The sequence below is a fragment of the Harpia harpyja genome, chromosome Z (genome assembly GCF_026419915.1).
Source record: "Harpia harpyja isolate bHarHar1 chromosome Z, bHarHar1 primary haplotype, whole genome shotgun sequence".
Classification (NCBI taxonomy): Eukaryota; Metazoa; Chordata; class Aves; order Accipitriformes; family Accipitridae; genus Harpia; species Harpia harpyja.
In genome coordinates this window covers 16,665,325-16,687,853 of record NC_068969.1, presented here as the reverse complement: position 1 = coordinate 16,687,853, position 22,529 = coordinate 16,665,325, and the positions used below count along the sequence as shown (strand labels likewise).

Sequence of the window (22,529 nt, the reverse complement as noted above, 5' to 3'; positions counted from 1 at the left end):
ATTAATCAATATAATGCTGCAAATTCAAGTATTTATTATGTAGTCCGAAAGTATTACAGCTATACATCTTGTTTTCCTCAGCCGTACTATTACAATCACCGTCTTGTATTGCCTGGGAAGCACACCCGGAGCTATGACGGGGAAGGATAAATAACTGCACCTCACTGTTATTTACAGGTAACAAAGAGGTCTCCAAGTTAGCCGAGAGCGCTGAGAAATGAGGTTGCTGAGCTGTACAAAGCAGAGGCAGGGAGCAGAAAGTCAGAGCAACAGTCTATTGACCTGTATTAATGATGTTACACTCTGAAAAGCAAGCTGCTTTTTAATTACTTTAAAGATTTTCTTTATTTCATTAATACATTTTGATGAGGAGCATGTTGCTGCCAACCTGCCATACTTTAGATTGATCTTTCTAAGGCAATATGCAGTCAGATATTCATACTTCGGCTTGATCAATATTAAATAGCTCTTACTGATTTTCTTTATATCAAATATTGCTGCATTATTTTTGAGGCATCTTTGATTTAAAATGCCAGAAGGAACACGGTAAATCAGAATTTCTTTACCCTTTAATCCTCACTCTCCACGTTTCTGCTGTAAAATGAAGTGCAAAACAAGTTTTCAAAGCAGGTACCCCCCTCTGCAAAGCAAAATACAAACTGAAAATATTTCAATGTATCTAAAAACCATGGAACAGTTGGGCTCAGCATGACAGTACAAAGAAACCAAACCTAAAAACAATTTTGTGGGCTTCACGATTCCTGTAAAACCCCACTCCTCCCCCAAACAGTACAGTTACACAAATAAATAGAGATGCATATAACTTACCGGAGCAAATATCACCATACACATTTACAAAAGGATTTATAATCCAACTTGCGCCTCCTGAAATAAAGCAAGGTTTGTCTCATACTAAAAATAAAGGCTCCCAAAAGCTTCTCACAGGGGAGAGAGAGAGAGAGAGGGGGAGAGGGAGGGAGGGAGAGGGAGCGAGTGAGCACCAGCTCCTTGCCTCGCTTTTTATGAAGCAAATAAGGAGAGCAAGAAAATCAATGCTGAGAGAAAGTGAGATGATATACCAATCAGGCAGCAGCCTCAGCCTTATTTGCAGAGAGATGGCAAAATGCTCATATTATTAGACAATGACTACACACAGCCTAAGTAGAGAAAGCGAATACTTTCTCCTCGGTGAGAGGCTGATTGCTTTGTTGTGGTGCAGGTACCACCACAGCGGGCTGGGAGATGCAACCCCTTCCTCTCTGCTAATGCAGCATCGCTTTAGTCCTTGTGCGTGCTCTATAGGACAGAAACAGTTCACAATTCTGGGCTAAAGTTGTACTAAGCTTAAAGATCCCCCAAAGCTTTGACACTTATAGACCGTCATCGGAGCAGTGCTTCTTCATTGCTGGGGTTGGGGGCTTTTTGGACTCTCTGTTATATTTTGAGATGTCTTTCACTGCATCTCGGAAAGCTGCCCCGCAGCTGCAGCAAGCAGCCCATCCAGAAAGGGGGAAAGACCTCTCAGGTCTCCCATACTTTAATGTGCACTGAGCTCCTCCTGTGCACGCACAGGACCAGACCGCCAAAGCGTCTTCCTGGAACTTGAGCTTTTGCCCTTTTTTGCGTACCAGAGAAAAACCTACGGGAAACCCATGGGTTCCCTTGCGCCAAAAAGGAAAATTTCTGTGCTATTAATCTACCCAAACAAAACCTTTGCTGTACCCCTGTGTGTGTTGGAAGGCAGAGGAGGTAGCAGGAGGCAAGCTCATTGCCTCCAACATAGAGGCACCTGTTTGCAAACAGGACACATCAGTGGCAAATGCGTGCCACTTCTTTGGAAAGCTGCCCCATTTGCTTGCCCCCCGCAGCTGTACAAAGACACAAACCCCACGCCCTGTCACTGCAAACCTCCCAACGGGAGGAGGACCAGGGGCTGGTCCTGTGTCTCCGCTCTGCGTTCAGGACTTTAAGAGCACAAAATGGATCCACGGATCCCCCCCTGCAAGGCGCCCGGCTCTGTGCTTACCCCGTGAGCCTCCGTCATCACCAGCCCATCGTCCCAGCGCTCTTTGGTGTAACCAAGACTGTGAATCACGCCCTATGCTATTTATTTATCAGGCCTGGGTTTATCACTGTTCTGCTCTCTTTTCTACACACTGCACCAAATATTTTCGAATACATGTGACTTAACGGATAAGACACAAGGTGAACTTTCTCTTTTATTTGGAGACAGAAGTTACATGCTGGTATACAGAAACACCTGCTGGGTGACAACAGTTCTCTACGCAGCAAAATTGGAGCACAATTGCTTTTCCCCAGTGGCTTCGGATTTACATCGTGCAAGAAGAGCTGGAATTCACAGGGAAAATTCTTAAGACAAAACCAAGGAGACCTGAACTAATCTGATAATTCAATTTATCTGTTCGGGGCTGGCGCTTCTAGCACAATCCAGGCACAGAGGAGACTCCACCAGTCCTTTATGAGCACTGAACCTCCCCGGCCCCTTTCCCACGAGCAGGACCCACATTGCCACGCTGACAGATGTCACTGCTGACGATGTGGCCCCACGTTTCCAACAGATACAGCCTGATGCCGGCTGATGCTATAACGAGGAGACATCACGGTGCTGAGAGAGTTCTCCAGGCTGAAGCACTGCTCTGCTGCTCGGTGCATTTTAACAGACGTGAAAGCATTTGCCAACTACCGTGCACACTGCCCGAGTCCCAGCCACAAAGATTGAACAACTCAGCACCTCCGGTCTGCAGAGCTGGGCAGCATTTGCCTCCCACTGCACCGTGCGCAGTCCTTTGATGCTTTATCCACGCAGGAACTGCGCTCCGCAGCCACGCTCACACCACACCGGCTGCAGTAGCGTCTCGGCATTCACCTGGTTAGCGTTGGCCAACACGCCTTCCTCCCCGAGGACAGGGCTCACACATCTCACTCCTTCTTCCTTGCCGTCTCTACAGAAGACAGAGCAGCCCAGACAAGGCGTGGAGGAGGTTTTGTAGGAATAACATGGACCCAAAGAGGAACACGAACCAAAAGCCAGCAATGGGCAAAGGTGACCGAAGACCACACAAAACTTACCCCCCACTGCATCAGCACAAGGGGTGATGCCAGCTCTCCCACACCTCTGGGAGAGCTCTTCTCCAACCTGTGGGTGCCTGGGTTGCTCCCACACATTGGCGGAGGATGGCAGGAGGATGCTCAGCCTGCCTGAGCTCCCCAGCTGATACATCTCATTGCTCCTGGCCTTTTTCATTGCATTCAGCTCTCCAGCTGGCACTGAAACTCGCTGTATCTCATGGTGACCAGCTTCTCGCTGCAAGGTGTGACAGTAAGTGAAATGCAAACACCTCTCATTTTCATTTTCCAGTGAGATAATTTTATTTTCCCTTCCCACAGCTAACAACTGCTGTTACTTAAACTCACTAAAGTCTTCTGAAAACTTTGAAAAACATCCATTAAAATAGTTTTGCAGAAGCACTCCTGGGAGCTGCTGTGTCTCAGCCCTCTAAAATCTGTGCCTACTTGGGCACCTGTGCAGGATGTGGGGGTGCAGAATGCAGTTTTAGCCAGAGCATGATGAATTGCAGCAGGCGATGACCTGTCCTGTCACACACCTCCTTCAAACAACGCTGCAACAGGGGCTTTACGGCATAAGGACATCAAAGCCTGCTTTTTTTTTTCGAACCGGTGACATGCCATGAATGCTGTAGATCAGGTCTATCATTGCTGAAAGCGGATGTGTCGGTGTTTGCTGACAAGGCAAAACACTTGTCGGGTTGCGGCGGACCCTGCAGCACTGCAGGCTGGTGCTTTCTTCAGCTTTATTAGATTCCTTTTCAAAAATTCGTCTGAAATACTGGATGGGCCACTCAGCATCACCAAGCATGAAAACAGCCGCTGCCAATGCCAGCACTGTTATGCCATGTCTCCCTCTGTGCTGTATCAGAGCTTTCCACTTTTGATTTTTAAGTTGGGAGTTTCAAAGCAAACTAAAAAGCTTCACGGGATTTAAGCTCCAAACTCCTTTAGATACTACTGAAAAGCTGTACGCATCCAGCAGATTTCTGCCAGCTTTGCCACATCACTCAGGGTCTGAAGAGATTTAATCCCCGCCTGTACGAGATTCATGGCCAATGCAGCTAAAAGGGGTGCGGTGACACCAGGAACGGTGAGGGCCATAGCCTGGGGAGAGACTTCTCCTCCCTGGGTACAGTAGTCACGGAAAGCATTTGCACGAGGACAGCATGAGATGGGCCTGCTCGTCTGGCTCCCCACTGCGCTTTGCTGTCTCTTCCCACAGCCTACCGCAGGGTACCTAAAGCCCACATAGTGGGAGCCCAAAAGCACCGGTTACACTTAGACCCTTTCATTGCTGTGTTGCTTTACTCTTAACATATTGGCTCATGTTAGCCCGCAAGCCCTGTTCATGCTTGCGCGCGTGTGCGTGAAGATTTACAGATGCCTATAAAATCACACGCTGCATGGTGGAGATGAAGTTTTATTGGTCTTGCCATGGAGGACCTGAGCTGGAGTGAGTTTTTTCAGCATCATGGTCCTCAGCTCTGCCCAAGGCTGCATCGCACCCACGCTCGCCCTGGCCAGGCGAAGGCAGGAGCAGGCAGCACCACCACGGGCCCTTTGGACCACACTACTACATCTGTGCCCACTCCACATTTGGAGGAGCTAATTAATAATATCAGAGCCTCCATCCCACCTGTGCTGTAGAGAAAACATCAATCAAGGCAGCAGTGGCTGTGTGAGCGGGCTGGAGCCTGGCAGAGGGGCTGCAGCCCCGGCTGGCGAGAGGAGAATTGGCCAACCTGAGCCGCTGCTGCAGATAACTCACCAGCCCAGGAAATATTAAGATAGGCTGCCTGTTTGCCAACAGAGATTTTCACATTTCCCTCTCAATCTTTATTTAAATTTGGGAAGACAGAAAATTAACAAAGTCTGAGATATGTAACTGGAAACCATTTGTTTTTCTTGTGGAAATGGAACATTTCCTAATGAACCTCCCCTCCCCCTGTGCCGTTCAGCTCTGAATGCAAATATTGCTGCGAGTTTATCAATCTGTGGCTTGTTTCACGCAGTTTGCAATGCTAATGAGTAAACCAATTTTGACATATTATGTAAGCCAGTTTCTGAAACAGAGATTCTTGGCAGGCCAAATGTAAACACAGACACCCTCTTGCATCCAATTTAAATGAGCATGTTGCTAAAAGCACTAAGGGCTTGATTCTGTTGACTTATTCCTGATTTACTCCAGTGAAAAAAGAAAAAAAAACCCAACAAAAAAGAAAAACAACAAAAAACCACCCTTCAATTCAATTACTAGCGCAGCAGCAATTTGCAAAATGGATCTAAATTTGTAACAAGGAAATGTGCTGGAATAAGCTAATGCAGGGTGGTGACTCGGGCACTGCACGAGCATCGGGACAGCACACGATGGGGAACACGCACACCATACCATTCCAGCTAGAGCTAATGGGGGAGATGACAGCTCTCCTCTCCATCATCCTCCCAAGCCAAATTTAGGTCCAGGTAGTGCCCCATGGGTTGGATCACCCCCAGAGAGTGACTCCTTTCAACCTCCCTGCTCTTCTACCATGGCTTTGCAGGAGGAGGACATTGCCTGCCTGGGCAGCAAGCAAAGCCCAAGAGCAGCACCGGGCACTTCAAGCCACATGCTGCCCCTGCTGCAGTTGCGCTGCGGGCGGTGGGATCCCAGGGCACGAGGGAATATTTGTCTCCGCATGCACTGAAGGTCTGCACCACACCAATGCACGGCTGGGTGCCGAGACCCCGTGAACCGCTCGCTACCTTGTCCGCCTGGCCCAAACCTGGCAACCGGCCCCACCACAGAGACAGTTGGACAACCCAATTAATGGATTATATCCAGGTTTTACAGACTATGATCTCAGCACCAGAATGACATGCTGGAAGGCATGTGCATTGAATGGCAGACTGCAGCACGCCTTCCAATGACACAGGGATGAGCTGAAGGTCACAAGCTCAGAGTTAGGGGTAAGAGAAAGGAGAAGGGATGCATTTTTAAAAGCCCCTGAAAAAAAAAAAAAAAAAAAAAAAGGCTCTACCAAAGAGATGAACAGGATTTTATTAAAGCAAGGAAGGGCTGGAATCAAATCTTTCATTTGCACTTTTCCCAATACCATCTGGAGCATTTTCATCTGCCAAAAGCACAGCGTATTTCTGTCGACAAGTGGAAGCAAATAGGGTAGCAGCATACCTGGAGGTAGCCTTTGCCCTGCTAATGGCTCTGAGCATCTCGAGAGTGTTTTAAAACTAAAATACAAGTGTGAAGTTGAACTGTGATGTTCCTACCATGGCAGAGGAAAAGAAAGAAAATAAGAGACATGCTCTGCTGTGAGGTCAGGTGTGCTACTGCAGAGCATATTTATTGCATGTGTCAGAGATCCCACCAGGCACTGGAGCTGCAAAACACCACCTCACAATCCCCTTTACAACATCAGGACGACGATATCATTTATCATACCTGGCTCTTTTACATTATAAAGTAAAGGAGAGCAAGGCGAAGAATACTTTCAGCCTCCAAGCAAATATCACGTGAGCTTTCAACGATGAGAGCAAACCTGAGAGCTCTTTCCTTTGTGCTGCATAGCGTTTTCAAGCTATGAACACAGGCAGCCAAAATGCCACACATTTGCTGGCTCATCAAGTTTTACCCTGCAAGTTTGGAAATACACAGTTGCTAAGGTAATTCAACTTTTTATGGCATAAGAGAAAACTTACTGCTGTCTAGACACAAAAAAAGAAAAGGACAGTGCTTGAAAGGAAGGCAGCTGACAAGTAAGCATCACTTGGGATGTAAACGACAGGGAGATGAGATGCCTGTACAGCCCCAGCCTGCCGGCACGTCGGTGCATATCGTAGCACTGCGGGCTGCAGAGGAGCAGCAAAGACTGGGAAGAGAAGACATCCTGCAGACCTGAGGGACCACGCAGGTTCTTGCCTGAACTAGTACAAGTCCAGCTCTTTGCCAGCTGACGAATACCCCCCACCACTCACGCTGCCATCCCAGCACAGAGCCCAAGGTGGGAGCGAAGCCCCAAACCACATCACTGCATCAACTCCCATCCCATCCCAAAAGGGAGGTGAGGGCAGAAAGCAACCTGTGTACAGATTGATGCACCACAGCACCTCCCTCCCTCCCTATGGTTTATCTACACATGGCACTTTATAGTAACAGGCAGGCAAAAGACTGCTTAATTTCTAACATCTCATTTTTACTGTAATTCTAAATGATTTGGAATAACTCCTGTGGTGAAGTCCAGCTGTTATTCAGGGTGAGTCAATTTGGAAAGCCCTCACTGTCCATCCAAGCATCACCTAGATTTCTGATGCTCAGAAGAGTGTTACTGCCACCCCCTTATTCTTAGTGCTTTCTGCATTTTTCAACGTTAAGTCCTGTTTCTGCATGTGTTAAATACCAGGCACCAAAACCATATAAAATAATCATCTGAAGGCCAAACGGGCATGGACTGGATGATGAAAACAGCATGGAATAAAAGAGAATCAGATGAATTTCTATTGTAATTTTTATAGCTATTTAACAGGAAGAATGAAAAAATCTAATTACTGTCAACTGTAAGTTTTCAGCTACCCAGCCAGCAGAGCGCTGTTATTAAACTACTGTATAATTGCCTCTTTTAGTCTGCTTCCCACAGAAGTTGTGGTATTTGACTCATAGTTAAACTCATAATATTGGCTTCATAACTAATCCTGTCAATCGAAATCCCTGGGGGCTGGTGCAAGGATAAAAATAGCAAGGACTTGTTTCTTCCCTCAGCTTTCTTTCAAAGCCCATTTCTGCAAGTACCGGGGCTGCGGCTCAGCGGTGCCACGAACCGTTGCAGCCACCACTGACACATGGAGGAACGCTGCTCCTCCGGCTCAAGCAAAGCACAGAGGAGAGGGACGGGTCCTTCCAGCGGGCGATTCGGTCGCCCTGTACTGTGTGTCTGTCCTGGACAAGATAAATCCTGTCTGTCTCTCCCTCCTGACCCAAGCAGCTCAGGTAAACACTTGATGTTGCATAGCTGAGCCCCACGGCTAAGCCCAGATGTGACTGCCTACCCTGGGACTTTGGGCCAGCACTGAAGTTCAGCTGACACTTGCAAAGTCTGGATGCATGAAAAGCACGGGTTTCTTCCTTCCCCAAACACCAAGCACTGAGATGGTATCTCACATACAAAACCACAGCGAGGCACCCAACTACATGTTCAAGCACCAAAGACATCCACTGAGATATCTGTTGGAGTCTGTCTTCCAGCCTAAAAGATTCCAGGATTCTATGAGATGAGCACAATTTGTCTGGGCACTTACTCAGTAGACTGCATAAACCACCAGATTTTTACCCATCCGAGTTCTGTAAGCTCTTGCTTGCTCCCTGGGCGTTGGACTGATGCTCCTTGCTAATGCCCGGCATGGTGCTTCCCTGGAGAAGACAGTGGATTTGCTGCAGACCCAGGCAGGGTCTCTGGTCAGGGCTTCCCAGGGCAGCACGTCCTCCCTGCCCGGCGGGATGTTCCTCTTGCCCAGAACACAGCGTGCACAGTGGGGCCAAACCCACCGCTCAGCTCCGGTTTGGGACGGGGTGACAGGGCTGGAAGGGGCGAGGTAAGATGGATTTAGCCTCGCACCCAGACCTACCGTCTCTGTCTCTGGAGACAACAACCCTGTGCCAGCGTTGCTCTCTGGTGGGCACGCACAGAAACTGCTGAGAGCTGGCGAGGAACAGATGGGAAACAACACGTTTCCCAAAGTGATGGCCCAGGGCGAGGGCCCAGGGTGCCCATGCCAGGAGGGAGCCAGAGCCAGGGCTCTGCATGCACCTGAACCAGCTCTGGAACTCATCGCACTTGCCTCTACCCTGCTCAGCCACGGCTGGAACGGCCCCTCGCTTTGCTGCAACTGATGCATACAGCCTGACAGCACAAAGCACACCAGCACATTCGCTGCACCGCTGGGTCCATGGGGGAATCACAGCAGACTGCTTCAGCTGAGGTGGTTTTCCTCCTGGAAGAGCCACCACCCTGCCTATTACAGCCACAGGCAAATGATACTGCACCGACCTGCAGTACTGCAACCTTCCTTCATGGTCTGCAGCTGGAGCCATCCTCAGGATGGACGGCAGCAGTGTCCATTAACCCAGAAGTGAGAAAAGCAGAGCAGCAGTTTAAAAATCTGCGCAGGAAAAAAAAAAAAAAAGAGCTTACCTTCTCCCCCACCCCACAGCAAGGAGGCACCAGCCCCAGCACAACGTTTTGCAGCCACACAGAAACTCTTGCTTCCCACGCAAGCCTGAGACACCCTTACCAGCACTCAAGAGGGATCCCAGGGTTAAAATCCCCCTGTGTGCACTGTGAGAGCTTGAGTGTGCCCAGTGCAACCATCTGCGGGAAGAGAGCTCTTCCCTGAGCTGCATTACTCCTTCCTCCCTCCATCGCTGTATTCACTTTACTGTTTGAGACAAGATGATGCAAAAATCATTTATGCCACTGCCCGGGCTGCCAAGCAGCACCACGATGCTCTCGGGCAAACCAGGAGAGCTCCCAGCAAGCCCAGCCTGGAGAGCCCTGGTGTTCCCAGGGGCTGGGGCTTAGGCGGGGGGGGGGGGGGGGGTGTCTCCCCAGGAGCCTCAACACTGTGTGTGACTGCTTCCCAGGAGGTGGTCCTCACGGCTTGCAGACAGCAAGACTGCAAGAAAGACACCCCTGGAGCCAGCAGGGCCTGCGGGACTGCCTCGGCTGACACAGCTCTCAGCAGCCCCACAGATTTTAAATAAATATGGCCTGACGCAGTGCTCGTTTTCTCACCCGTGGTGTTTGCGCAAATGAACCTGCAGGCTGATGGATCTCCTCACCCAGAAAGCTGCAGAGACCCAGAGAAACTGCGTTATAGCCAAAGTTACCCCTGGCAATGGCTCTGTCACTGAACTGCCAGTCCCCGGCCAGCTAGCAGAGCCCCCAGCCTCCACATCTGTGCTAGACATCGAAAGGATGAAGGGGGGAAGCACCAACATATCAGGGCTGAAGCAAACCCATCAGCTTGACTGAGAACTATCCCTGTGTCCAAGTACAGGATGAAAGGAGAAGAGTAAAAGGCAAACAAGGAAAACTGAAGCTGCCAGACACAGGGGCACCAAAAGTTCCTACGGGAACAAGTGTTTTTGATGGCACAGCATGCAGAGAAGCTCAGAGCACCGGAACAGATAGGGTGGCATGAGCCAGCCTGCCTCTGCTGGAGGTGACCGTGTATACCCCCTCTTTGGATGCTCAGCCATGTCCTCAACAAGAGCATGGCAAAGCAATCACTCTTATAAACACAGGCCTTAATATCTAGATGAATGTCCTTCAGGATCGATTCTTCAAAGTCTCAAATGCTGCCAGGGGCTCCTGATCTTCCTCCATCTCCCCCAGACTCTACTGCTTGTGGTGTGTCCATGTAGACTTGTCAACTCGTCATCCTCAAAGAAGAGGGACAAGAGTCCCAGGCTACCCTGTGCTCCTCCCGATGTGGCACAATGTGTTTCGGCAACTTCCCATCAACCAGCAGCAGGTTCTTCAGGAGGAATCTGGAAGAGGAGAGCACAGGCTGTGTAAGCACCAGGTAAATCAAGGCCAGCCCAACTTTCAAACTTGCACAGTGGTCTGAGCATGTAAGAAAATGCGTGCTGGGTCTCACTATTCCCCAAATTTAAGTACTATAGATGAAAGGGTGAAAATGTGTTTCAACTGACTGGTTGGCCAGAGAAAAAAGGAAAAGTGCATTGCTGCTTCGATAACATCTAATTAGTGGTGGGATTTTAGATGCAAAAGCAAAGCATTCATCTTGCCACCTACTTTTCATTTAACATAGTTGAATCAAAGAGGCCATCAACTTTCCTAGATGGAAGTAATTAAGGAATGCAAGGGCTGTTGTGTTTGTAGTTGAGGGGAGACTTTCCTTTGGCAAATCTTGTGCCTCTGGGTGCATCCAACCCACCAAAAGTTTTCAGCCAGGTGTTAGCCCAAGGCTTGTTCCCAGATGTGGGGCACCCCACTGCTCCAGCAATCAATCCCCCACTGCTCCAGCTCCCTCACATCTGCAATCCTTCCCCTGCCACACAACTACCTCCATTATGGGAGCAAAACACAGCTGCTTCTGATGGGCACACATCATGCGACAGACATGGCCCGTGTGCGTGGGTGCAGGGGACAGGAGTTGACCGCATGCGCCCATCTCGTGATGCAGGACACTTGCCCTTTGGCCCTGTGATGGATGCACTTCTAGTCACACCCAAAGGAGTAGGTGGTCCCATATAACAGACCAGGGACCACCAAAGAACTTCCACATGGAGAAAGAAGCTGGAGGAAGGTAAGGGGTTGGCCATTTGGTGAAAGATTACACCTCTCTAATTGATGTCCAGGCAGACAGTGCAGTGCAAGACCAAGAAGTTAGCTATGCCACTGTGCGGGATACCTGTCTAGTTCTGTCCAAGACATGCTGACCATTGAATGTCATGAGGGTATCTTGTATGGTCCTAATGCTCAGAAAAATCAGTCACGCCCCTCAGAGCAAGTAACATAGCTGATGCAAAAACCAAATAATATCTTACCTGAATCATCATCAGCAGGGGTCTTCCGAACATCAGCTTCAGGAAGGTCAGGTGCTAAGGTACTGTGTTTCCCCTGTGAACGAAGGGGAATGGTGCATCTTCACTGAAAGCACTGGAACAGGCTGCCCAGGGAAGTGGTTGAGTCACCATCCCTGGAGATATTTAGGAGACATGTAGATGTGGTGCTTAGGGACATGCTTTAGGAGTGGACTTGGCAGTGTTAGATTAATGGTTGGACTCGATGATCTTAAGGGTCTTTTCCAACCTAAATGATTCTACGGTTCTATTTCTTAAGTTTCACGTTAGGCAGCCGCACAAGTGCTTTAGGTGGACATTCCCTGTGGATCGCAGAAGACTGTCCTTGTCCAACCATCAGAGGGTTTCTGTGCAAATCAGCTCATTGTCCCTGGGCTTTTGCACATTTTCGTATGTATAAGATTCAATTGTTATTATTCCTTGAAGTGAGGAACCCCCAGGAGCACTTAGTGGGTTTGCATGGAAGACAACACTCTTGCACAGCACATGCAAGCTCTCACCTATTGGGTCTGAATCAGTCATTTCCAGTGAAGTATTGCACAAAAGTCTGGGTGTCCAGTACATGCTTGTTGGAAATTTATGCAAATTTATTCTACAAATAATCTTGACAAATAATGCTGAGTGAATTTGAACTGAGACTGTCTGAGATCGAAGGTGTTAGGTTATCAGACACAGTGGGTGGCATGTTAATGAGTTCAGTTCTTAACTAGTGGGTATAAGTGAGAGTTTTGATCTACAACTGAAAGAAAAATTGAATTTAGAGCACAACAGCTATTCTTGAATAGATTCACATGTGGGCATTTGTTTTATCACAATGCCTACATAAATATGCATGGAACAACTGTTTCAGAGTAGCCCTGTGTATGGACAAGGCTGTAAAATTAATTTCTGGTCTAAATATTAAAATTGACTGTATGCAAATAAAATAAGGTCATAGTCTCTTACAAAATCACTATTTCCATGAATTTTACTGGCATCATCATTGTTTATCTGTGTAAGGAGGGGGAGAGAAGCATCAGACAGGCCTGAAAGTCAGCAAAATAAATTCAGAGTTATTTTCAAGAGGACTGCTTGTCTCACAGTCGAGAAAATGCACCAGGAGGTGGAAGAACAGGCATAGGTCCCATCTCTGCCACAGTCTATTTTTCCTATGTAGAAAAGCAGGATGTATTTCTTGCACTAGACACAAAGCATTTTCTCTTACTTCAACCAACACTCATTTTTCCTGAGCAGTTACATCAAACCATTTACAGTTCTTTGCATCCTACTGTGGCTTTGTTTTACTGTAATTGTCCTTGTGGTTTGGGTTTGGTTTTTTTTTTTTCCTTAAAAAAAATAGTACCTTCCCTCTTCCTTAAAGCGATTAGAAATGTCATTCACGTTACCCTCTGGATGTGAATTGAGCTATTCCCAACAGCCACTCAAAAAATACATAATCACCATAATTACTAGTGGCATCTAATTAACATTCAACTTCCTCTCTACAGCAGCTACAGCTGGACAACCCATTTATTTCAACCTAAAACTAATGCTCTCCTAATTATCTTCCATCACGCTAAGCAGCCCACCTGTGTCTGTCTTCACCAATGTCTCCGTCTGGCACAGCAGTAAGAGGGCAGAGCGAGCCAAGCGAGCACCTCCGCGTGCGCTCAGCCTGCAACAGGCTTGCTAACAAATGCCCTGTGCAAACGCAGGGACCTGCTCCCACTAATTATACAGCTGCTGGCTCTATTACCTTCCTTGACCAGGATTCACAAAAAAAAAGAAAAGAAAAAAGGCAAAGGAGCTGCCTACATCAAATGCAAAATACTCCTTGCTTGGTACCATCACTGGGGAAAAGGCTGCAGCCGCCCCAAGGCACTCAGTTCTCCGGGATTGACCCCATGGGAGAGGGCAGAGGATAAACAAGCCCATAAAACACACGGTGCCTCTTGTTCCTGAGGATGCTGGGGGCTATTTGCCCTTTCCCATGTCCGTGGTCCACCTTGACTGTCTGGGGTACTGCAGCCAAGCAGGAGGGCTCTGCCTACACATGCACTGCCTGCAGCTGGGGCAGCACCCTGTGCTCACACCAAGACCATGGCTCAGTCTCAACAGCTGCCAAAATTTACCCCTGTCAGCCAGGAGGCAATGGGGTCAGGGTGGGCAAGCTGATGGTCCCAAACTCTGGCATGTCTTGGTGTTGGTCTCCAGGCTGGGGCAAACCCTCTGCCGTCACCTTCGTTCTCCTTCCCTGGCCACTCTGTAGCAACAACAGGACCAAAACTGCTCAACCCAAACAGTATTTTAAAAATAAAGACAGATAGGGATTATACAGATAAAGCAGCCTTGTTTTATGAACTGCCCAGTATCAGGCACTCATTCTGAATAAACTGAAGTACATATAAATCCATGATACCTCGGTTGTTCCAGTCTACTCCTAGTCCTTTTCTGTAGCTCTTTCTACCCCCATGCACTAATCAGGCAACTTTTTAATTCTCTTTTATTCTCCAGACACACATCACCTCTCTTGGTAGGAAAAGCAATGCCTGCTGCTGCCACCTAGATGAGCTCCAACTCATTAGCTCTCTGCTTCTTTGCAAAACTCGGCTGAAAACTTCTCTCTTTTGCTTACGCCTCTCCATTTTCCTCTCTCTTTGCTATTATCTCCCTACTTTTATTATTTCAGCCTGTAATGACTGCAGCACTCATAGGAATGATGCTCTGCAAAATTACCTTGTATTTGCATTCACATTTGAGCTTTCATCATTACACTCACTAGATATATAAAGGGGGATGAGAAGTGAACTGACAGTTGCTGGGGGAAGCTCTGGCTGAACTTCTCCCGAACTTGGGAATTACTAATGCCTCTTTCTTTCTCTTCTCCCCCACTTCCATTTGTCACCTTTGGTGTGAATCACTGCAGGCACTAAGAGGTCTCTGCTCAGCACCTAGGGTAACAAAACCCACAGCAATGCAGTATTTGCCTCCAGTCTAATTTGGTTAAGACAGGCTATCAAAGTTCAAAATCTATGGGGAGAAGGAAGGAGCTCAGACAGCACGATCTCGTAGGCTTCACTTGCTTCAGAGATCAATGAGAAAAATACAGCAGATCAAGAGTTGTCATAGATGGCCTGAGTTTCAAGGGAAACTAAATCAGCGCATGCAGACTGGTAGGCTATTTATGCAATAGTCAAGTAGTTATGGTTTTGATGCCAACATGAGAACCGCAAGCCACAGTTAAACTCAGAAATTCAGTATCTTTAAACTCTGCATGAATTTCCCCCCCCATCACCACCCACTGAGTGGTAAAGTGCCTCCAAATTGAATTGTCCAGCCCTCCCCAAACTAATTTCCAGCTCCATAAAAGATAATCTCATCTTGGGAACCGACTTGTGAAACATTTTAGACAAGGCTATAAGCAGATGATCAAACTTTATGAAAATGCCCTAGCTCTTATCAGGGCAAATCAAGCTAAGATGGATCAGAGAATTGAAGTCTCAGTGTTTCATAAATCAAAGAGCTGCCTATGTACTCCGCTGGATGTCCAGGAGCACTTGTGTTTGAAGGACTAATTGCAAACTAGTATATTTTTCCTTGCTATTTTTCCAGAAAAGAACTTCACAGATTTATCACAAAGATGCTATTCTCCAGCCAGCAAAACATTGCTAAGGTTACCCAAGTGAACTACGTGCATCTCGCGTACCTTCCCAATGCAGCCCAGGTTTGCAGACACCTGGTTTTGGGGCAGCCCTGCAGGCACCAGCAGCAAACCCCACATGCCGCCCTGCCCAGTACCCCACCCAGGGACTCCCAACACCGGCCGGGCTCAAACCTCCCGCTGGACCTCGGCTTTCCTGGGAAAGGCACCCAAGAGCATCAGCAGGGAAAGAGCCCTTGCAAACCCCAGAGGTCCACAACCAGCCCAGCAGAGGAGGAGGGGTGAAGGCGTCCAGCTGCCTTGCAGCTCCGCCACCACCACAAGGACTCAGCAGTGCTGGCAATCAGCACGTTCGGCAGGCTTGGCTCCTTCATGCACGCTCGCACGGCCAAAGAGGAGACGTGGCCCCTGACAGAGGCTGTTGCTGTCAAGCCACGTGCAATTTGTTGATCAAAAGAGCAGGCAGGTGCTTTTTTGAAGGCAGGAGCTGGCGGTACTGAGAAATTGGGGAAAATACATCAGAGCAAAGAAAAGCATGAAGCATTAAATCCCAGCGGTCTCCCCAGCCCCTGGCTAGCACTGGCAGCTCTGCATTTCAGCCGATTAGACTTGGGTCTGCGGGGCTCTGCTGACACACTCTGCCAGCACACACCAAACCTCGCCCCACTGTGCTTGCCCGTTTTAATTGCCAACGAAGTGGAAGAAACCAGCTCTTCCCTTCCCCTCGCATTAGCCCTGCATGCGGTATGCTCCGTGATACAACGCCACACCACGCAAGCCTCGCTTCTCCCGATGCACCGACTTGTTTGTGAGCACCGGGGCTAAGGAAGCCCCGTGGAGCTGCCTGTCCAGTCCTCTCCACTGTGGATTCTCTGGCATCTATAAGAAGTTGCATGTACGCTACCTCTGCAAGTACTCTCAGCAGTGTGGGAATTGTGGGGTTTCATTTATTTATTTACTTTTACAGAACTTCCAGAAATGCGGGCTCTTTGAAACCATACCACCCTGTCCCATCAAGCTGAAGCTGGCTAGCAGGTTCAAAATACATTTGCACACCTCATCGGGCTGTGGGGAGCCAGCCACCACGGAAGCCAAGTCACAATCGAATTATTTCAGCTGATGATTAAAGACAGGACTTACAGACAATAAAACAAACATCCCCTTCAAATTAATGGCCCTCTCCAAAAGCCAAGCAGGTAGCAACCTATCACTTCAAACCTCAGCTAGCACTTGCCTGCATTCCTAATTGCTTTTTGTCTCCTCTTGAGGCAATTAACTCCATACCCACGCTCTGACACTTTCTCACTCCAAAAAGCAGTTCCCATTTTACTGGCACAGGGCTCTGCATTTGGATCTCAAGCTTCCGTGCTTATTCCCTTTCCTCCACAAGGCTCTGCATGTGTTTGTGTCTGGGCATGTGTTTTCTCACCCCGATGAATTCATTATTTATGGGGCTGAAAGAGCAAAGCTGCTGAAATGGTTGTTCATCATTTAGCTCTTCTACATGTCTCTCAAAGGCATAATAAACATTATGGAAAAGCAAATATCAGACTCGACGGGGCTGCTTGAGTGAAAATACAAAAATGAACTTGCAGATGCCATGCAGAGGGTATGCCAACACGTGCCACGCTTCCCTGCCTGGCATGGGGCTAAAACCCCCCTACCTGGAAGCTGCCAGGTTCCAGCCGTTCCCAGGCCCCCCAGCACGATGCCCAGAGCAGCCCTGGACTGGCACAGGTCAGTGTGCTCCAAGGGATGCTCTGGGCGAGGCATGTTCCCAGGATCACCGACGTATTCGGTTTTAACAGATTTGGCAAACGGCACTAGAGGGCAGAGCTGTTTACCCTCAGCATATCTGAGACAAGGAAAAAAATCCATGACTTTCAAGCAGCTTCTGAATTCTCCACAATCCTGTCCAATATCGAAAGCCTGTTAATATGCAAAAGCCACCCAACATATTTCCACTTAGAAGTGACAAGCACAGGCATTAACGAGCCAACTGAGAGCCTGCATTTCCTTACTTTGATGGTCTTTACCAAGATTAGAAGACCTCCAGGTGTGAGACAGCCTCTGCCAACACAGTAGCAGCACTGCCAGCCAGGGCCAGCCCCAGCTCCTTGCAACCCAGTGTGCACAGGGCAATACAAATAACCTCTGCAGTAGGGAGAGAACAAAGCCTGTTTTCTTCTCATCACTGATGTTGATAAAAAGGCTTTACTCATCAGGAAGCTTTGATCACAGAGACCTGAAATTATGGGCCACACTGATACTCCACTGCCCAGGCTTGCTGCTAAGCAGCTCAACAGATGAAAAAAAAAGAAAAATGCTTCCAAAGAGACAAAACTTTCCAGGCTTTGTTCAGCTATGGTTTCAAGCAGATAACCAAAGCCCATGGGAAGCCTGGTAGCTGGGCAAGCAGAACTGTTTGAGGGCACATCCACTCCACCTACAGCAGGATCTACATTCCAGAGAGCAACTCCGCCAGCCACCGCTATGGCTGCCAGACCTCAGCTCGCTGTGTCTCGCTCAGGAGGGCTGGGAGGGACCGTAATTCCCAAACCTGACATACTTGTGCTATTACATGCAAAGGTTTTCCAGTGGTATACACTTGCTAACTTTTCAATTGCACTTTGCTGCAGCCTTCCTGGTACTGACAGCTCCCTTGGACAAGGATGCTGGCCCCAAGAATCCCACTCAAAACCACCCACAAATCCTTTTCTTCTTATTTCCCCAGTGCACACAGTGTGCTTTTCTTTATTATTATCAAAATCAGTCATCCTGTAGACCTGCTGACTGTTGAGTAGGGAAGCAAAGGAATCTTGTGTCAGAAGGTCACTGTTTGTTCCAGAACCTGAGGAACAAGGTTCGTAAAGCACCACACTGCATAGTACCGAGCACCTGGCTCTGCTGCCTACGATGGCACTTCATAAGAAAACCTCTCCTGAGAGGGGAAAGAAAATGCCTGCAAAATGTAACCTGGAGCACAGTGCATTAATGGCTTAGGCAACAGCACAGAATAACACTGGCTATCTTGATAGCATGCAAAAAAAAAAAATCTATTATTAGTATTTAAAGAGAAGGAAAGAAATAATAATTATATTGGTTTCAGGTCTCAGTCATGTTTTGCCCCTTGCCACAGCTACTTTATTCCGCATCTCTTCCTCCTGGGCACACACTGCAGCTCCTTCCTTGAAGGGGAAAGGCAATGCATTGACTTATTTTTGTGAAGAATTTGCTTTCGATGTCATCATAGCAAAGAGGGTTGGAAGGAGCCTCAGAGCAGAGGCCAGGCAGCCCATCGCCCCACCTGAGGCAGGGTCAGCTCTATCTTTTCTGGCAGATGTTTGTCTAACTTCTGACCCCCAGTGACTGCAACTCCACAACTTCCATGGGCAAATCTATCCCAGTGCTTCTCCATCCTCATCTTAAAATTATATACCCCTTAATATCACTTCTTCTCATCCCAACCACCACAGACATAGAGAACTGCCCATTCCCCTTTTTTCTGCAGCAGCCCAGGAGAACCCAAACAGTGATCTCATCTCCTTGCAGTTTTCTCTTCTTGACAGTAAACAGCTTTAGTCCCACAACTTTTGCTCCCACAGCCTCTATTCTCAGCTCACTTTTGCTGTACCTTTCTGGACTCTGTTTCCTCAATCACCTCCTCCTTTGAGGATGAAGCCCAAAGTGGGATGCTTTCCCAAGGTCTAACCAGCACAGGGTAAAGCAGGAAGGATTGCCTCACCTCCCCATTAGGCAGCCCTCCCAGTTTGCTGTAGCCCCATACCTATTTGGCTGCTTTGCAGAAGAATACTTGTTACTTCCAGTCTATGAAGCATCGTGTCATAACCAAACCCTTTCCTCAAAACTCCCTCCCCTGCAGAGTCCCACCCCAGGCTGTACTTGTAAAGCTGTTCCTGCATCTCCCCAAAGGATGCTGACGTAAAATCAGATGGCTCCAGATATTTTCTCGGCATCAAAGTCATCCCCTAAATTACCTTAAGGAGCAGCCTATCTCTTTCCACTGGTTACATAAAAAACCCAGTCAGACTATGCAGCACAATGTAATTACCCTAAAATCTCTTGATCCCCTTACTCACTGGTCACTTTAGCTTGCCTTGTGCATGTTTTTAGTCCCACCCCATATACCTGTGCTCAGGAGCTGTGCTGCAGAGAAAGGCAACAGCAAGGACCAGGCAGGTCTGACTTACATGAGCACATCGCCTATTCAGCTTGCATCTGCACCAGCCTTGGTCAAAATTGCTGTTCTCTCTCTTCCTCCCTTAAAAGCAATGACTAAATGGGACTCTGCAGATGTGATTAATGACAGTCTCTTAAACTTTCAGTCCCGTTAACCTGAGCTCACCTGCACTAACTTAAGGCATTCAGGGTTTGGTGATTTAATTTCACGCTCACAAATCCCAAGCTCACTGCAGGTGTGGCCAGGCTCCTCCTCAGCTCATCAATCACTGCTCTCTCCCTCCCTGGACACCCGGCTTGGCCTCACCGAGAGGCTGTGCACAGCACAGGCAACTTTGGGTTTGTGCAAAATTTGAGCAACATTTAGATTTGCAGATAAACTTCCTTCACTCCTTTCTGTGCACTGAATAATTTGGCATGCAGTTATCTTCTTTAAACAGAGTTGGGCAGAGCACTAAGATGGATACTGTCCCTGTTCCCCAAATAATTAATAACAAATTACTCCTGGTAAAGCAGCAGTAGTATACCAATATTAGACACATTTCTTTCACCAGCTGTGTGGTCATCCCTCTAACTGCAACTGTGGGTATCATGTACAGTGGTGTGCTGGCCACTGTGCTGGCCTCATTTAACTTACACTTTATCTCCAGGTCTGCTGCAAAGTCTCATAACCAGTCTGAAAAAAAACCCTTCATTTTTTTCATAGAAGCTGACTCTGAATTACAGATCACTTAGGAAAAAAAAGCTTATGAAAATCAAAAGTAATAAACTGTATATGCATATGAGTAATAAATTCAAGAACGATATAAAAGGACTAGAGCTCCCGACCAAGGAGAACACAAAATACTAGCACCCCTGTGTAAAATGAAATTAAGCCAGGCAAGGTTTAAACAGTATTTCAAAGATAACATTCCTCTAATGTTAATGACCAAGACTAAGCCTGGTTCCAGCTACCCTCCAGGTTTTTAGCATATAGCAATTCTTGACTCTAGCCCAAATATACCTGCCAAACCTGCTTGTATGCATTTGCAGCAACTCATATGGTGGTTGTGCAACCAAATATCTGATTTGCACATGCAAATTCTCATGAAAATCATAAACACACGATCAGTTTAGAGAATTTTTCAGTGTGTGCTCAGAAGCTGTTTGACAATTTAATCATTTTAAGTGTAAAGCACCCTTTTTGTTACTGCAAAACTGTGGCCTGTCATGAGATTATAAATAAAACACATACAAATTGCTATCTGAGGAGTATGAACCACCAAAGCCAAAGAACACCAAGGCCTGGATGGATTTAAAATCAGAGCAGAGCTGACATGAAACAATAGTGGTAAACAAGAGTCTTCAAACAATTTAATGCACAAATATCTATGTGTGTGCATTTGGCTATACGTATTATCATATTAAATGTGACATGTATAATACATGCTTAGGTAATATTTAGGCATAGCTGGCCATCCAGGAGGAGCCTGTGGAGGGAGTGTGCAGGTGCCATTTCATGCAGCGGTTTCGGAGCAGACGGTGCCCATCCTCACCTACGTGATGCTTCCCATGCCTGTAAAGGCTGCCTCTCCCGCTGCCTGCGGATGCAGCCAGCGCTGCATCCCACGGCGGGGAGGAAAGGGATCCAGCTCAGGGGCTCTGATGTGGAGGACCAGGGGAGGTTTAGATTGGGTATTAGGAAAAATTTCTTCACCCAAAGGGTTGTCAAGCACTGGAACAGGCTGCCCAGGGAAGTGGTGGAGTCACCATCCCTGGAGGTGTTCAAAAAACGCGTAGACGTGGCACTTCAGGACATGGTTTAGTGGGCATGGTGATGTTGGGTTGACGGTTGGACTTGACGATCTTAAAGGTCTTTTCCAACCTAAACGATTCTATGATTCTAGATGTGGCACTTACGAGCATGCTTTAGGGGTGAACTTGGCAGCGTTAGATTAACGGTTAGACTCGATGACCTTAAAGGTCTTTTCCAACCTAAATGATTCTATGATTTTATTCTGTCCTGGGCCTGTAGGCTGGGGAACGTGCCCTTTCTCAGCAGCCTCACAAGGTAGACAGTGCCGCGAGGCTGCCAGAGCGGCTGGGTGGGCGGCAGATGGGTATGAGCAGCTGTGCAACGGGGATGGGGTGGGACAGGTGGTGGCCAACCTCCAAGCGATGGCCTGGGGTGGCAGGCACGGGTGGTGGGAGCTGCAGCCGCACGCTCCCGGGTGGGTCAGCATACGTTGGACTGCTCTCCCCGTGCCCCTGGGTCGCTCCCTCCATCGTCTCTCTGCCTTGCACCTGCAGCTCACTTCTTCTGTCTCATACAGCTGCCAAGTATTTTTGAAGTGTTATCATTTGGGGAAAAAAAAAGGATTAAAGAATATCGGATGTGACATTTAAAAACTGAGAATCACCTTGTAGCTGCAAATCCACATAATTAACAAACTCATTCTCTCCTCTTCTAACATGCAAGTATTTTTAAATTCAGCAATACCACCTTTAATAAAAACATGTTCCATATGATAGAAAAAAAAAGTCGCTTTATTTGTAATATAACTATTTGATTCTCTTCTCAAATATTTGCAGAGTTTTGTTTAATTTTGTAGAAACCCAAAATGGAAACGAGATCAAAGAGACTGATTTCACTAGAGACAATAGGTTTTCTAGATCTCTGTAAAGTTCTACCACCACCTGAAGACATTTCAATGCAGGAAAAATCTTTACATTTCCAGCCTGCCAGTTTCAGTTACGACTACTAATTACAGTTGTAAATGGACTGCTGGTTCTTACCTGAACTGTGATTTCAACACTCAGTTTGGCAGCAACACCTTACTGTTCATACTGGGCATTTTGGGGCAGGGTTAAAAACGTTTATATCAGCCAGGTCACTTACAGCAGATGACACCAGGGCTCATGTTTTGGATTAACTCAAACTACAAATACTTCACTGTACCTTGAGAAGGAAAGAGTGGGAAATAAGGAAAAAAATCTCTAGTCCTATGTTTATTTCAGTCAGTC

General features: G+C 47.6%; 1 protein-coding gene across 2 annotated transcripts in view; it reads right to left on the bottom strand.

Moving 5' to 3' along the window:
• SYNPR (synaptoporin) overlaps positions 1–22,529 on the bottom strand; it is a 111,600-nt gene that overhangs the window by 44,518 nt on the left and 44,553 nt on the right. Inside the window, exon 1 of one of the 2 annotated variants that reach the window (XM_052778356.1) lies at positions 829–1,011. The exons of the other annotated variant lie outside the window; for it this stretch is intronic. Within the exon in view, the coding sequence (XP_052634316.1) occupies positions 829–852 (24 nt within the window). The 5' untranslated portion in view covers positions 853–1,011. Of the gene's footprint in view, positions 1–828; positions 1,012–22,529 lie in introns of those variants that run through there. 2 annotated transcript variants of the gene reach the window in all.